The sequence below is a fragment of the Tachysurus vachellii genome, chromosome 2 (assembly GCF_030014155.1).
Source record: "Tachysurus vachellii isolate PV-2020 chromosome 2, HZAU_Pvac_v1, whole genome shotgun sequence".
Lineage (NCBI taxonomy): Eukaryota > Metazoa > Chordata > Actinopteri > Siluriformes > Bagridae > Tachysurus > Tachysurus vachellii.
In genome coordinates this window covers 35,946,777-35,963,079 of record NC_083461.1, presented here as the reverse complement: position 1 = coordinate 35,963,079, position 16,303 = coordinate 35,946,777, and the positions used below count along the sequence as shown (strand labels likewise).

Genomic DNA, 16,303 nt, shown 5'->3' with positions numbered 1-16,303 from the left:
CCGCCACATCAAATTCAACCTATTCAAGTCATCCATGTCAGCCTGATCAACCAAGCCCAAGTTGCTAGTTAAAAGGTAGGAATACTCTGCGGGATACATGCAATGACACCCGTCCCCATTAGTTACACCCTCTGCATCCTGTTAACAGACCGATCACAAAGCCTTGAATCTCCTACCCTGTGTATAAGATTCTTATACAGTACCATTATACATTCTATGTATGATTCTATACAAGTACCATTAATTATATTCTACCGTTGCCTATTTTTATTCCTTGATATTTTTTAAGTTTAAAAAAAAAAAACCCCTCACAGTGTTTTATATTTTTCTAGATCTTTTGCTTATCTTTTGTTTCTAGAAGTTAGCAATCGTACCTATCCTTATGGGTCTATTTCTGACCGTTTAGGACCGAATCTCTTTATCTTACCCTTTTACATTCACTAGTTTTTTGATTTCCTTTGAATTTTAAGTTTCACTTACTTTAGTTCTACATGTTTACAATTCACTTATTTATAGCCTCAATTAGTTTGATTCTCTTTGTTTTAACACATAAATAAACCCTCAATCACTCGGTATAATCTTGGACTTGGACCCCAAGAGGATGAGGAAATGCCAATGGCGATATTTTCTAGATAGTTCAGAGATCCCTTATCGGTTTAAAGCTGCTGTACGTGTTTCTGTTAAACCGAGCTGAAAGTGTTAGGGTGAAACAGAGCCAAAGGAAAGGCTCTTAAGAATCATTAGCTAAGACGGAGCATTTAGGAAGCCTACTGAAGCATTCGAATGGATGTGAAAGTAGCCATTTTAAGAATTCACTCGACTGAACACTAAAACACATCAAATCAATTCGAACATGTCATTAAAGTGCTCTTACAGTGTAGTCTCATCGTTTGCGTGAAGTCTCTTCTATCACAGTTTTCTTGAAATTCTGAGCTTTTAGCTTCCACCATTGCCTACTGAAACACATAGATGTGTATAATGTTACTGCGCTCTTAGAAAAGTCTGTTACTGAGTCATGTAGTAAGCTGATCGGTACAACACCGGTGTTGCCAACTAATGTCTGAAGCTCTACATTTATCGGATCGAAGATGTAACATGCAAATCCAATGGAATTCGTAGTCAATATATCAAATGCAACTAAATAGGTGTTTTCATACTAAATACTCATTGGTTACCCGACATCTTGAGATCTATTCATACTTCTTTCACATGTGACCACTAAAATAACCAGTGATATTGGTGTCCTGGCTGAATTAAAAAAAAAAGGGAATAAAGGAGTAATAAAATGAAAGGTCAAAAAATAAATAAATAAATAAATGAATGAATAAATAAATAAAAAAACATGAAACGGAAAGTATTATGACAAAATGTAAAGAATTGTTTGCTTTATCCTTATCAGGATCATGGTGGATATGGAGGTGGGATTGGGAAGCCATGAACACACATTCACACTCTGGTTTAATGTAGACAGTCAGGATACTGCCATGTTTTTGTGATGTTGGAGGAAAATGGAGAACTCTGTGGAAACCCACAGATGAAGAACATGCAAAACTCAGTATTAAACCGGTGACCCCACTCTCCAGCTTAGAAGTGAGGAGAAAACAAGTAAAAATGCTGAAATGAATGGAATGGCTGCTGATTTTTTTTTATAGTTTGTATTTGGTATTGAAGATGTAATGCCAAGTGGAAAATAAACAAATAGGAGGACAAAAAGGGAGAAAGGATTTATTAAGGCTTTTTTAGACACCATGAAAATGACATGGCAAGCATAAGGTAATAAATGAATAAACAATGTTTCATGTCATTATAATAAAAGTTTTTCTTTTCACTGGAAAACCCGACATACTCCAGTTTGTTTGTCTGTTTGGTAAAAGACAAATGATTACTGCACTAAATCTCAAGGTTTTACAGCTATAAATTCAAATGGAAATAGCTGTGACTGTGTGTGTGTGTGTGTGTGTGTGTGTGTGTGTGTGTGTGTGTGTGTGTGTGTGTGCACTTACTCTTCGAATACATCCTCTGTGTCCATTCTGCGGTAGAACTTAGCAAGTTTGACGGACATGATGATACTGGGGATAAGGAACAAACAGCAGCCACCCAGTCCAAACCAGAATGTGTTCTGCAACACACACACACACACACACACACACACACACACAGACACACACACACACAGACACACACACAGACACACACAGACACACACAGACACACACACACACACACACACACAGACACACACACACAGACACACACACACACAGACACACACACACACACACACACACACACAGACACACACACACACACTTACAAATTTTACCAAGATGGTTACATGTATATTTTCAATACAATATCGAACTTGACATCAGATCTGTGCATAGAGGCTGCTGAGAGACCTACAGCAAAGTTGCTCAATCCTTCTGTCAGTTCCCCTCTCTCAAACACACACACACACACACACACACACACACACACACACACACTCCAAAAACACCTCCTATTTTGTAGCAGTCAGGGTGTTTTGAATATAAACAGTAAGAATCTTGTTCTGTGGTGTGTGCTGGGGGGTTATACCCTTGTTAGCATGTCCGTTATATGCATCTGTGCATGTACGCTATATCACACAGAGGAAGCGTTGTAGTGTCTTACCACGGAGTCTACTATAAAACTGCAGCCCACAATCTCCAGCGAGTCAATGATGTTACTGATGGGTTTGCATTGCGTCACTGCCATCGTTAACTGTAGTAAAAACAAACATTACGGCATTAGCAGTCGGTTTTACACACATTTTTTATTATAGAGTAAATGAAAACACACACATACACACTCACCGAAAGGTGAACCCAGTTAACATACTGTTTAAGGTATCCCATCAGGTTCTGTGTGTATTTATCCGTCTCCTGTTATAGTGATAAGAAACAGAATATCCATACGTTAATATAAATACACAATATGAATATTCTCACAATATCAAAACCTCACAATTATTTTCTGCCTTTTAGACATTAGAGTCTTTAGTTTACCATATTCTATATTTTTCTATGTCAGTCAGTCAACAGATGGACTTTTATTTCTATTTGTTGTTCTACTTGTTCTTTTAGGCATATCGTCGCTGTCGGGCGGGAAAACCTCGTCCAAATTTCCAAATTGTCCAAATTTGGTCAATTTCATATTTTTCCACATATCGATGCTATTGGTCAGTCCCCACGTGGGTCTGTTATTTTTACAAGTTATAAACCAATCTAAAGTCTTGAAACTCCATTGGTCACTTCAACTGTCCACCTCTTCCTCACTCCGCGGGAGAGATTCGCGGCATATTTCTCCTCAAGAAGAGTCGCAACGAATCAACACGTCTTCTGAGGTAAATGTCTTCAAAACACTGGGCTCAAAGAAAAAAAATCTTGACCCCCCGCTAGTTCTGGTGCTCGTCTGAGGACAGGAATTTAGCGCAAGACAATCCACTGCAACGCGGACTAAACCCTGTGCACTGCAGATAAGGTACGGCGTTTTTTTAATTTCCTGAAAAATAACGGTTTTGGAGATACGAGGATTCCGCCTGACAGCGACGATATAGTACATACGCTAATTAGGATCTAGGACACCTTGAACTTGGGATTCTAAAAAGAATGATTCAATGAAAAAGAATGATTCATTTGACATTATTTAAATGACACGATGGAAAACAAATAAATCTGAAAGTTGGAAATATAGTAATATAGTGAAATATTTAGGTTTGAAATAGAAAGAAGCTCATTTTATTGATAACATTCCGTTTTTGAGATTATCAAGGTGTCAAAATGATGCAAGACAAAATGCTTTAATTTAAAGTCAAGGATGCAGGAGTAAGTCTGTACTTTTCATTCTGCTATTGTTAGTTAATGTCAGGCAGAAGTATAATGTTATTGGGTGATTATTATTCATTCATTCATTCATCTTCTACCGCTTATCCGAACTACCTCGGGTCACGGGGAGCCTGTGCCTATCTCAGGCGTCATCGGGCATCAAGGCAGGATACACCCTGGACGGAGTGCCAACCCATCACAGGGCACACACACACACTCTCATTCACTCACGCAATCACACACTAGGGACAATTTTCCAGAGATGCCAATCAACCTACCATGCATGTCTTTGGACCGGGGGGAGGAAACCGGAGTACCCGGAGGAAACCCCCGAGGCACGGGGAGAACATTCAAACTCCACACACACAAGGCGGAGGTGGGAATCGAACCCCCAACCCTGGAGGTGTGAAGCGAACTTGCTAACCACTAAGCCACCGTGCCCCCGGTGATTATTATTAAAATGCAAAAATAATTAAAATCTGTGTAGATGTAAATAAGCCTAAGTGGCATCTGCTACACTATTGTATGCTACTTGTATGTTTATGTATCGTGTCTGAATGAATGACATCATCACTGAAGCACTGTTACCTTTTTGACCACGTGTGAGGCGTTGTTGGCAATTAGATACTCAGCTGAATCAATGGCACTAAGCACGTTATTCACTTTATTCTGAAAAAGAAGCAATCGATTAAACGACCATTGTATATGTGAATGTACTGTATGTGTGAAAGAAAACAAACTTACAGGTAGTTCCTCAACTGTGGTCTGTAGAAACCTGATACTTTGACTTAATGAGCTCTGGAAGAGAGGCATGGCATTGCTTGAATAGACAGCACACACACACACACACACACACCCTACAGATAAAACTCCTGACACACGTCTACCCTTATGTTCTGTTCAGGTTGAAAATTTTTACACTTCTCCAAAAGTCAAACAATGCTGAAACTGATTTTTCAACAAATAAGCCTCTGAGAGAAAGAAAAAAAAAACATTTCGTGTCAGTCTGGTTTTACATCACCCCACAATCGGCAAGCAGTATTCTGTCTCACCCTATTATTAACCAGTGGTGTTTGTTTCCAGGCTCGTCAAAGTCTCTTTATTCTCGCCATTCTTCCATTACATTACCACATACTGTATCTGAGTGTATTTCCCATTCTGTGAGTCCAGTGTTTTTTCCTCCCCGTTGTGTTCTTGCCTGTGGTATTTTACAATAATGTTCGAACCTTTCTCATTATTTTTAGTGCAGTTATATATACTGTGACAGTTCCCGGGTGATTTCTGTGTTCTGGAGTTTACTATTTAGTCTTTATCTAGTTTTGCTGTGCACTGCTGACTGGATACCATCAATATGAATTAACTCCCTGTTGTTGCCCAAAAGCAATATTTCAATCCCTGAGAATTTGGAATGAGAAGCCAAAACATCCCAAGGATTTCTCTTGCAACGTTAACTGTTTATCCACAAAATCTTCAAAGATGGTCTTTATTGTCCCTTTGCTGACTGGAAGAGCATAATAGTGAGTATAAGAGTACGGCATTTTGGGGATGAAACATCACATATGCCTACGAACAGTTCTTCACTTTATTCCATGTTTGATCATCCATGATCCGTTGGATATGCAGAAACTTTCTATCCCTAAATTAATTTATTACCTTCACAATAAGACCAGACAACCTTCTCCACATTCATCAAATCAAGGGGAGATAGTTCATCATCCAAAATCATTCATTCATTGTTGGGTTTCAAGCCTTTACAGAGTTACGTGTTTACTAACCACCCTTGTTTATGTGAAAGCTGGACGTTCAATAATAATAGGTTCCAGTGCAGTATTGAGGTATGACAATTGGGTCATGCTCTCAGGTGACAGAAGACCCAGACTATTGGGTCTTGCCACCACAGGGTACAGGTTGGAATTAATAATAATGTCCACCAACCAGAGAAGTGCAACTTGGGATTCTTTCATTCATTCATCTTCTACCGCTTATCCGAACTACCTCGGGTGACGGGGAGCCTGTGCCTATCTCAGGCGTCATCGGGCATCAAGGCAGGATACACCCTGGACGGAGTGCCAACCCATCGCAGGGCACACACACACACACACACTCTCATTCACTCACGCAATCACACACTATGGACAATTTTCCAGCGATGCCAATCAACCTACCATGCATGTCTTTGGACCGGGGGAGGAAACCGGAGTACCCGGAGGAAACCCCCGAGGCACAGGGAGAACATGCAAACTCCACACACACAAGGCGGAGGCGGGAATCGAACCCCCAATCCTGGAGGTGTGAGGCGAACGTGATAACCACTAAGCCACCGTGCCCCCCAAGTTGGGATTGATTCTTTAAATTTGTCTTCATGTTTTTAAGGGACCTTTCAAGATCCAACATGGTGGTGTCAAAACTCCAATTACCATCAAACTTCACAATCTTTCCATGTCACTTTCCTCAAAACTATATTTAAAAGACTCCAGCTTTCCAAAATACTGTCCCCACTGATATCTTCTGAACATCTACATAACAGGGGGACATCTCCAGTATCTGGTGGACTCAGAGGGTTATGGTCTGGAGAAGTACTCAAGGATTCCTGTGAAGGAAGTTCTGGAACCCTCCTGAAGACAGGATTCTTTTGACATTTCCCTGATCTTCCAGCACCAATTGGACTATCAAGCCATTGCACCCCCTTTGGCAGCCCAGTACTCCATCTTGCCTGAGTATAATTAACACCTGTAGTTTATATCTCAGCATCTACATAACAGGACAATTCCTCTTCTCACCAGCAGAGGTCATGGTCACTGGAGCCCCCTTTCCACCAGAAAGAACCGGGTGCTGGTTCAGAGCTAGTGCTGGTGCTGGTCTAAACCAGCGATGTTTTGGTGCTACTTAAGAACCACTTTTTCTGGTTCAGAGCCGGTGCTTTTGGATGTCGAAAAAGAAAGAACCGCCTTGATGGAAAAGGGGCATTATGTATAATACATCCTGCTATCACTTCATGATTCATCCAGTGTCTATAATATTTAATCGCATGTGCTTTGTGTGCGTAAGTTCTGAACCGTTGGTCCTTTGTACTGCTTTAGAGTTTGTTCGTCTTTGCATTGCCCATTTGGGCTTCTTGCTTATGCTAATAATTTCTAGCATTGGTTTCATAGTGACTTTACTTCTAGATTACATTTTGTTTAACTCTATGCTGCAGTGACAGTAGTGAATAAGTAGTGAACAGAACATGAGGGTTATTGACCTCTAAATTCTACACATAGACTCTATGCTACTTACAACAGTAATGTAAAGAGTAATTTGGTTCCCTGATGACAAGCACACATCAAAATCAAACACAAAATCAATACACACAACTTTACATATTAGATCACAATCACGTTTCCTGAACACCGAGCTTACCCTGGCTCTGACAAATTTCTTTAGTTGCATATCAAAAGGGATAGAGCAGAATTTTAAGTTTTTAATTAAAAAAAAAAAAGTTATACGTCAGTTATTCAAAATGAATGATCGTTGTGTTTTATGGACAAAGTGTGTGTGGGATTACCATGGCTTGCTCCATGGGCACAACTTGTTCTCTATGGATCTGTCTGATGCTGCTAGCGTGGCCTTTCAGAGCATTTCCCAGAGCACCACGAGGCTGAAAAAGTATAAGAAAGAAGGAATTTGTAGTTACGGTAAAATTTGTTTTTGTATGTAAGCTGTGAACACAAAATTTGACTGTGTGTGTGTGTGTGTGTCACCCTTATGAATAGGACTTTTGTCAGGCTCATATGGAGACCACCAAAAGTTCAGGAAATTTCCAGAGGTTAAATGTAAATGTAATATGAAAGCTTCTCATAAACTCACACAGTCTGCTTCTGGTAGTTAACATATGTTTGAAAGTAACCGTAAATCATTTATTCATTTTCTACCGCTTATCCGAACTACCTCGGGTCAATAGGGAGCCTGTGCCAATCTCAGGCGTCATCGGGCATCAAGGCAGGATACACCCTGGACGGAGTGCCAACCCATCGCAGGGCACACACACACACTCTCATTCACTCACGCAATCACACACTAGGGACAATTTTCCAGAGATGCCAATCAACCTACCATGCATGTCTTTGGACCGGGGGAGGAAACCGAAGTACCCGGAGGAAACCCCCGAGGCACGGGGAGAACATGCAAACTCCACACACACAAGGCGGAGGCGGGAATCGAACCCCCAACCCTGGAGATGTGAGGCGAACGTGCTAACCACTAAGCCACCGTACCCCCCGTTTGAGTTATATATTTGCGTTATTGCCATGTTTACATGTTTCTATGTTTCCACATGACAGAGCGCTTTGTTGTAACGCTGTTCAGCTCACCAGACGATCGGCCTCGGCCTCCAATTCACTGGCAAAGGAGAGAAGATCTACAACAGTTATTCCTTTATTGACCTGCCAAACCAAACACACACACAGAGAAGAAAAAAGACTTATCATGAGTGGTCATGGTGTCAGGGTTATGAATACATTTGCAAGAAATAAAGAGATACTTGCCAGTAAATCTATTGTGTTCACTGAGAAAAGCATTTTGTTGTGTTAACAAAGACAATCTCATCTTTTCCCCACACCTTCATCACAGTATCAGGTCTTTATAATGTTTTAGTTACAGCAGGTGAAATGAGTATTGAACACGTCACAATTTTTCCCAGTAAATATATTTCTAAAAGTTGCTGTTGACATGAAATTTTCACCAGATGTCAGTAACAACCCAAGTAATCCATACACACAAATAAAACAAAACAAATTAAGTTAAGTGAATTAAACTGAAATGACATGTGGAAAAAATATTGAACACATGAAGAAAGGGAGGTGCAAAAAGGCATGGAAAGCCAAGACACCAGCTGAAATCTCTCAGAAAGCAATCCTGCCCCCGGTCAAGTGTCACATAAGGAGCATCTCATGATGGGTAAATAACCTTCACAACCTTAGAGCTGCAAAACAGCCTGATAGCATTGTTTACAGAAGGATTTCTGAACGTCTTAACGTTCCAGTGAGCACTGTTGGGGCCATAATCCGGAAATGGAAACAACATCATTTAACCATAACCTGACCGTACTATGTGCGCCTCACAAGATTTCTGACAGAGGAGTGAAAAGAATTATCAGAAGAGTTTTCTTATGCCCCTTTTCCACCAAAAAGAACCGGGTGCTGGTTCGGAGCTAGTGCTGGTGCTGGTTCAAAGTTGGTTCCACTGGCGAACCTTCTAAGAACCGGTTTGCCTTTCCATCGGCTAGAGAGCCGTCACAGAGCCGAGTCTGACGTCACTGTATACGTGTCCCAGCAACTTTAGCGCAGCAGCGGCAAACACAAACACAACATCGACAATGGCGGATGTTGCTTTACTGTTAATGCTCATGGTTTTGTGAACCTACATTGGCATCCAAACGCAGCGAATACAACGTGTACGTGCAGCTCCATGTAATCTGTATAAACGGAGCTTGTAATCGAGAAAGTACATAACGTTATTTTATCATTAACACAGAAAAAAGTTAGCCTTAGCATGTAGCCACTTACTATCATGTGTGCTGATAATGTATCATATTGGGGTAAAGTAAAAGTGTATTAAACATTAGTATACTTAAGGTACATTATCAAATGTGCTAACAGTAGCCCCGCCCACAGCCCCTGACACAAGCGGTTCTTAAGTCTAGACCAGCAACGTTTTGGTGCTACTTAAGAACCACTTTTCCTGGTTCAGAGGCGGTGCTTTGGCTGTCGAAAAAGAAAGAACTGGTTCTAAATTAGGCTTTAGAGCCAAGGACCACTTGTGACAAGCTTCAGAAAGACCTGGAATCAGCAGGTACAATTGTTTAGAAGAAAACAATAAGTAATGCACTCAAACCACCAAAGACTCCATGGCCACACAACAACTAGTCAAGCCTGTGAGAATATAATCTACTGTAGTCAGATGAGACCAAAATTGAACACTTTCGATGCCATAATTAATACACAGCATGTTTCCAGGTTAAATGGCACTGCACATCACCCCAAATACCCCACAGCAACAGTGAAGGTCACACTTTTGCCCTTTTCAGCGCAATGAACATACATACAGACACAAAAATGCACACGCACCCAAAACACACACTTACACACCACACACACACAAACACACACACAAATAGGGCATTGCATTTCATTAGGCCTCCAGAAAAAAAAAGCTACATATTTGTAAATATTTCACACTTTTGATGTGCCTTTGCCTAGCAGAGGGCAAAATATGATCTACCGAAATGATGCTACACACACACACGCACACACACACACACACACACACACACACACACACACACACACACACACACACACACACACACACACACACACACACACACAAAAGCATTGGGCATTGCATTTCATTAGGCTTCCAGAAAAAACAAAAGCCTACTCATTTGTAAAGATTTCACACTTGTTATATGCATTTGTCCAGCTGGGGGCAAAATCTTCTCTACCAACAAGCTTCACACACACACACACACACACACACACACACACACACACACACACACACACACACACTCACACACAGACACACACACACACTCACACACAGACACACACACACACACACACACACACACACGCACACACACAAGCATTGGGCATTGCTTTTCATTGGGCCTCCAAAAAATATTTCACACTTGTTATATGCATTTGTCCAGCTGGGGGCAATATCTTCTCTTCTCTTCTGTGTGTGCGTGTGCGTGTGTGTGTGTGTATGTGTGTGTGTGTGTGTGTGTAATGTTATCAGATGACATCTGGTGGGCAAAATAGACATGAAAATGTTCACAACTGTAAGGCTGATCACACAGAATGGTGATAATTGTATAATTTTTGATTTATAAGCATTCAAGTCAATTTGGCCTGGAAAAAAACAGGTTTTATTATTTGCTGACATTAAAAATGGTCAAAATGGTTTCAAAACAATCTCCTGGCTTTGAAATATACCAGCCTGTAATTGTGCATTAACTTTTGTGCCTCTATAGTGAAAATAATTCAAAAGTATTGTTTTTTTTTTTTACTAGAAAATGAGGCATTTTTGCATATTAATGAGGTTTATTATACCAAATATTACAAATATTTTGGCAAAATGTATGTTAATATGTTGGAAACAAGTTAGACAAGAAAGGCTATCATATATACTTAATTTTTTATAAGTAGTCAAAACAGACAAGGTCAACTTGACTCAGCGCTCCTGATTTGCATAGGAATGCAGACGAGGTCTGCAGAAGGGTTAAAAAACCTGACCTCGAAAAAAGCCAGCTGGCCAATATCAAACCTTGTCTTTATCTCCAAGATCCTAGAAAAGGTTGTAGCACAGTAGTTATGCTCAGACCTACCGTACATAGGAATAATATTAATGAAATGTACAGTATCAGTCAGGATTTAGGCCTCATCATAACACAGAAACAGCACTGGTTAAAGTTGTAAATGACCTGTCACTCATCAGGGTTGTGTCTCTTTGCTGGTATTGCTTGATCTTAGTGCAGCTTTGATACCATTGACCATGCTATTCTACTTTATAGGCTAAAACATGTTGTTGTTTTTAAAGGGACGGCCCTCTCCTGGATTGGGTCTTATTTGTCTGATTGCTATCAGTATCTAAATGGATAGATCTAAATGGTGACTACTCTTAACAAACTAAGTTAATGTTCTGTGTTCCACAAGGTTCTCTTTTAGGCCCACTGCTTTTCTACCTATATATTCTACCCCTTGGTGCAATTATTTGTAAACATGGAATTAACTTCCATTGTCATGCTGATGACACGCATACATTCTCTCTCTCTCTCTCTCTCTCTCTCTCTCTCTCTCTCTCTCTCTGGGTCATTCAGTGATGATGTGATTGTAGATAACTACAGATTTCCATTCAGACTGATCTGCTTCCAGAGAGAGAGCAGACCGCTGTCAGAGAACGGATTCAGCTTTAGAGGAAAGATGGATGCCTCTCCACTCTCTTAGGGCTGCAGTCCCTAAAACCTGTGGCCCAACAAACATTTCACTTCCTAACTCAGAATTATTATATGATTATAATTATTAAAAAATTTTGTCTGTTATAGCTGTGAGAATTATCTTTCTGATCATCGATGCTCTTTTGTTTGGTTCAATCTTTCGTATTGTCGTGTGGCCTGAGTGTTATATGATACTGCCTCGTTAAGGAGATTGAATTGGTTTCACATATATTTCAGGTTTGAGACACAGAGAAATCTATATATCTGATGGCTAAAGCTGTGAGGCTCAGAAGGAGCTTCCTGTCTCAGGCCACCAAACTCCTGTGCACCATCCAGATCTCTTAAATACTCTCTTTCACTCCACTGACATTCTGTACACTGCTCTTTCACTCTCACACTATGTAACACACCTACAGCAAAGTCAACAGCATTGTGGATGACCCCACACACCCCACACACACACACACACACACTCTTTACCCTTCTGCCATCTGGAAAAAGGTACCGAAGCGTTCGGACCCTCACGACCAGACTGTGTAACAGTTTCTTTCCACAAGCCATCAGACTCCTCAACAACTGAACTGAACTGAACTGTACCACACACAACAAACACACAACTGTATGAACTGCAGACTGGTCCTGGAGAAACGTTGTCTCATTTCACTGTGTACTGTGCACAGTGTGCAATAGCTACAGTATATATGGTTGAAATGACAATAAAAGCTACTTGACTTGAAAACACCGAACACACATTTGGTACATCACTTCCCATTCTCTACTCTTGCTACAATGACTAACACACCATATTCTTTATTCTCATCTCATTTCATTTTCTACCGCTTATCCGAACTACCTCGGGTCACGGGGAGCCTGTGCCTATCTCAGGCGTCATCGGGCATCAAGGCAGGATACACCCTGGACGGCGTGCCAACCCATCGCAGGGCAAACACACACACTCTCATTCACTCACGCAATCACACACCCCGGACAATTTTCCAGAGATGCCAATCAACCTACCATGCATGTCTTTGGACCGGGGGAGGAAACCGGAGTACCCAGAGGAAACCCCTGAGGCACGGGGAGAACATGCAAACTCCTCACACACAAGGCGGAGGCAGGAATCGAACCCCCAACCCTGGAGGTGTGAGGCGAATGTGCTAATCACTTATCCACGGTGTCCCACCGTGTATTCTTTATTCTTTCATATTTATTCTTAAATCTTAAAAATGTGCATGTCTCTGTGTTACCTCTGAGAGAAAGGCCTCATAGTTGATTTCTCCCAATCCTGAATTAGCAAAATTGATCAGATTGTCTTTTCCGTCTTCCCCCAGCAGAATTATTCCTTCCAAGTCTACATTTATCCCTTCAAGTATCTCCGACAGATCGTGGCTGTTCTGGAAGGCATCGATACAGTGCATTCTTGTTAAACTCTGTACCACATGCTGAAAAATGAACGAAAAACCTCTTAATTTAAATGGACAAAACTGAAATCTCACCACGGTTCTGTTGATAAACTGAATGAAGTGGAATTGGTTCTCCAGTTGTAGTGCAGAATATATGCCATTATTCTCATAACAATCACTGAGAAATAAACACACACACACACACACACACACACAAACCCACATACCATGATGATTATGACTAATCAAACACTATTACCATTTTACAGGATACATTTGCTCTATTTGGATGTATACTTTGTTAGTCAAAGGATTAAGAACCCTCATTCGAGTGCACTGGCTACGTCAGCATTGTATTTCTAACGGTGCTTGGTGCTCATTGTTTCTTACAGTGTTTTGAAACAGCTTGGTCTTGATAAGGCGGTAGTTTACGGCTGATTTTGAAATTTTTGTCAATGACAAGAATAAGCTAATTTTACATCTGTGATCTTTCAGTTTTTATTTTGTTCTTTCATCAGCCTTCTTTCTCAGAGGAACAGGGATAGTTTCTCATAATGAAAGATAGGTTAGAAAAGTAGTTCTAACCTTAGACAGGAACAAAATGTACACACACACACACACATACACACACACAGACACACCTGTACAGGCTGCTGATGGTAAGATCAAGGGTGTGGTTTTGAAACAGGATTCCAGGAAGGAAGTTCTTTTGACCAGGATGGACCATGTATGGTGTGTCCATAATCTGTACAGAAAAAAACTTACTTATTATTATTATTATTATAGAAATAATAAAATAGGATATTTTAAAATAGTGAGATTTGTTACTAAATTTGAGAAGGTCAATTTGAGCTAAAAAGTTTTGTTGTACTATAGGACCCAGATACACACACACACACACACACACACACACACACACACAAATACACACACTCAAAATTACATAACTTCAGGGAAGTGTGAGTGTAATTTAGATACTTGAGACTGAAATGTAAACGATGCGCATCTTTTTTTAAAATACCTTAAACAATTGTCTGTTGGCCAGAGGCTCACACACGAGCTTCTCCACATTCCCTCCAGTTACAAACAAGGTGACCACAACTCCCATCAGGACCCAAGAAAAGATGAAGCTGAATCCAACGCCTCTGAGTTTTCATAGAGAAACATATAAACGTCACAAAAAACAAGGCTAATTCGGCTGTGACGAGAATGTGTCCAATTTTGAATAACTCACTCATTCGCTCATTCATTAACTTTTAGCTCCACTAACATTAGAAGACTAATATTAGTTAGATTGAAGTTACTCTTGCTAGTTAATAAAGGTTGAAATCTGAGGGATTTATGAAACCATGCTGGACAAGCCAGTGCGTTTAAACTGATGTGATGTGAGGTGTATTACTTCCCAACACACTTTTATTCCTCTAGTATTGCCCCAAAAGCAAGCAAGCTAACATGGCTGCTAATGCTAACTGATAAGTTAAGTTCCAGTTGGTACTGGAATTAAAGCAAAGCACTATTTGGTCTTAAAAATGAATGATAAGTCTACCAGAGTGGCAGCTGCAACATCTATCCATTTTCTGTAGCACTTATCCTACACAAGGTCACAGGGAACATGGAGTCTATTCCAGTGGATTGGGGCACAAGGGAGGGATCACCCCCATGGACCGGGTGCTAACATCTCAAAATGGTGGACACCCATAACAGAGTACCATGATATGATTTTTGAATGCTTTTTAAACAAATGGAGGAACTATACTTATATAATATAATATAATAACGTTATAATTTAACATACGCCATTAGGAGATTGCCGCCTGTGTTTGAGAGACAGCCACGTGTTGTAGGTGTGGTGTTCTTATCATGGCCACATATTCCACACATCAAACCCAGAAGGTTAAAAGCCAGGATCAGCACCACCATGCAGCACAGCACCACACACCCTATCCATCTAATGAGAGAGAGAAGCCCAAATCAATTAAGATCATTCTGGGGGGAACAGAAACTAGCTTATTTTTATTTTTAGATGAATTTTAAATGAAAAGACATTTAAATGAAAGGATGCTGAATAAATAATAAATAACACTGTGGAAACTTAGGGTCTGTAAACAGGGGAGAAACAACTAACCGATCAAGAATACCGTGAAATAAATAATGCTTTAAATGAGTTAAATCTAATTAAAAACGTGATTGACTTTTTGGACCCTTCTGTAATATGTATAATAATAATAATACCTACATAAGGTGTTATTCAAAAAATAAATAAATAAATAAAATAAAAAGTAAAACAATAACAACATGAATCATCATCTATTTTCGATGAAATAGACCTGTTAATATTCTACAGTTTTATCTGAGATGAAAGAGCTCTATTACAGTACTACGGTTCAGTGTCCTGTTACAGTACCTGTAAAAATCAAGCTTCTCAATCTGTGGGTAGAACGCTCCGATTTTCTTCTCTCCGTCCGTCAGAAACCGAGTGAAGTTCTCCAGTGCTGATTCCACTGACAACGCGTTAATGTATGCAATAATCTCTGCTCCTGATTTGTCCAACAAAGCCTTCACTTCTTAAGCACAGAAAGAAAGATAGAGTGAAATGGCATAAAGATATCAGAAGCAAGCGTATCTCATTCACAATGAGGGGGGGGGGAGACAGAGACTGACTGACTGAGAGAGAGAGAGGCAGAGAGAGAGAGAGAGAGAGAGAGAGAGAGAGAGAGAGAGAGAGAGAGAGAGAGAGAGAGAGAGAGAGAGACAGACGGACAGAGAGAGAGACAAACAGACAGACAGAGACTGACTGAGTGAGAGAGAGGGGGTGAGTGAGTAAGAGAGAGGGGGGGGAGACAGACAGACAGAGTGAGAGGGGGGGTGTGAGAGAGAGAGAGAGAGAGAGAGAGAGACAGACAGACAGACAGAGACTGACTGACTGAGAGAGAGAGAGAGTGAGAGAGTGAGTGTGAGAGAGAGAGAGAGAGAGAGAGAGAAAGACAGACAGACAGAGACTGACTGACTGAGAGAGAGAGAGTGAGAGAGTGAGTAAGAGAGAGAGAGAGAGAGAGAGAGAGGGGGTAGACAGACAG

General features: G+C 40.6%; 1 protein-coding gene across 1 annotated transcript in view; it reads right to left on the bottom strand.

The window, feature by feature from the left end:
• prom1b (prominin 1 b) overlaps positions 1–16,303 on the bottom strand; it is a 52,646-nt gene that overhangs the window by 3,455 nt on the left and 32,888 nt on the right. Inside the window, exons 12-24 of the mRNA XM_060892072.1 lie at positions 15,631–15,790; positions 15,022–15,174; positions 14,248–14,371; positions 13,868–13,971; positions 13,320–13,404; positions 13,071–13,217; positions 8,195–8,266; positions 7,390–7,482; positions 4,590–4,643; positions 4,434–4,514; positions 2,835–2,903; positions 2,653–2,742; positions 2,004–2,119 (exon numbers count right to left, since the gene is read on the bottom strand). Of these exons, the coding sequence (XP_060748055.1) occupies positions 2,004–2,119; positions 2,653–2,742; positions 2,835–2,903; positions 4,434–4,514; positions 4,590–4,643; positions 7,390–7,482; positions 8,195–8,266; positions 13,071–13,217; positions 13,320–13,404; positions 13,868–13,971; positions 14,248–14,371; positions 15,022–15,174; positions 15,631–15,790 (1,348 nt within the window). The remainder of the gene's footprint in view (positions 1–2,003; positions 2,120–2,652; positions 2,743–2,834; positions 2,904–4,433; positions 4,515–4,589; positions 4,644–7,389; positions 7,483–8,194; positions 8,267–13,070; positions 13,218–13,319; positions 13,405–13,867; positions 13,972–14,247; positions 14,372–15,021; positions 15,175–15,630; positions 15,791–16,303) is intronic.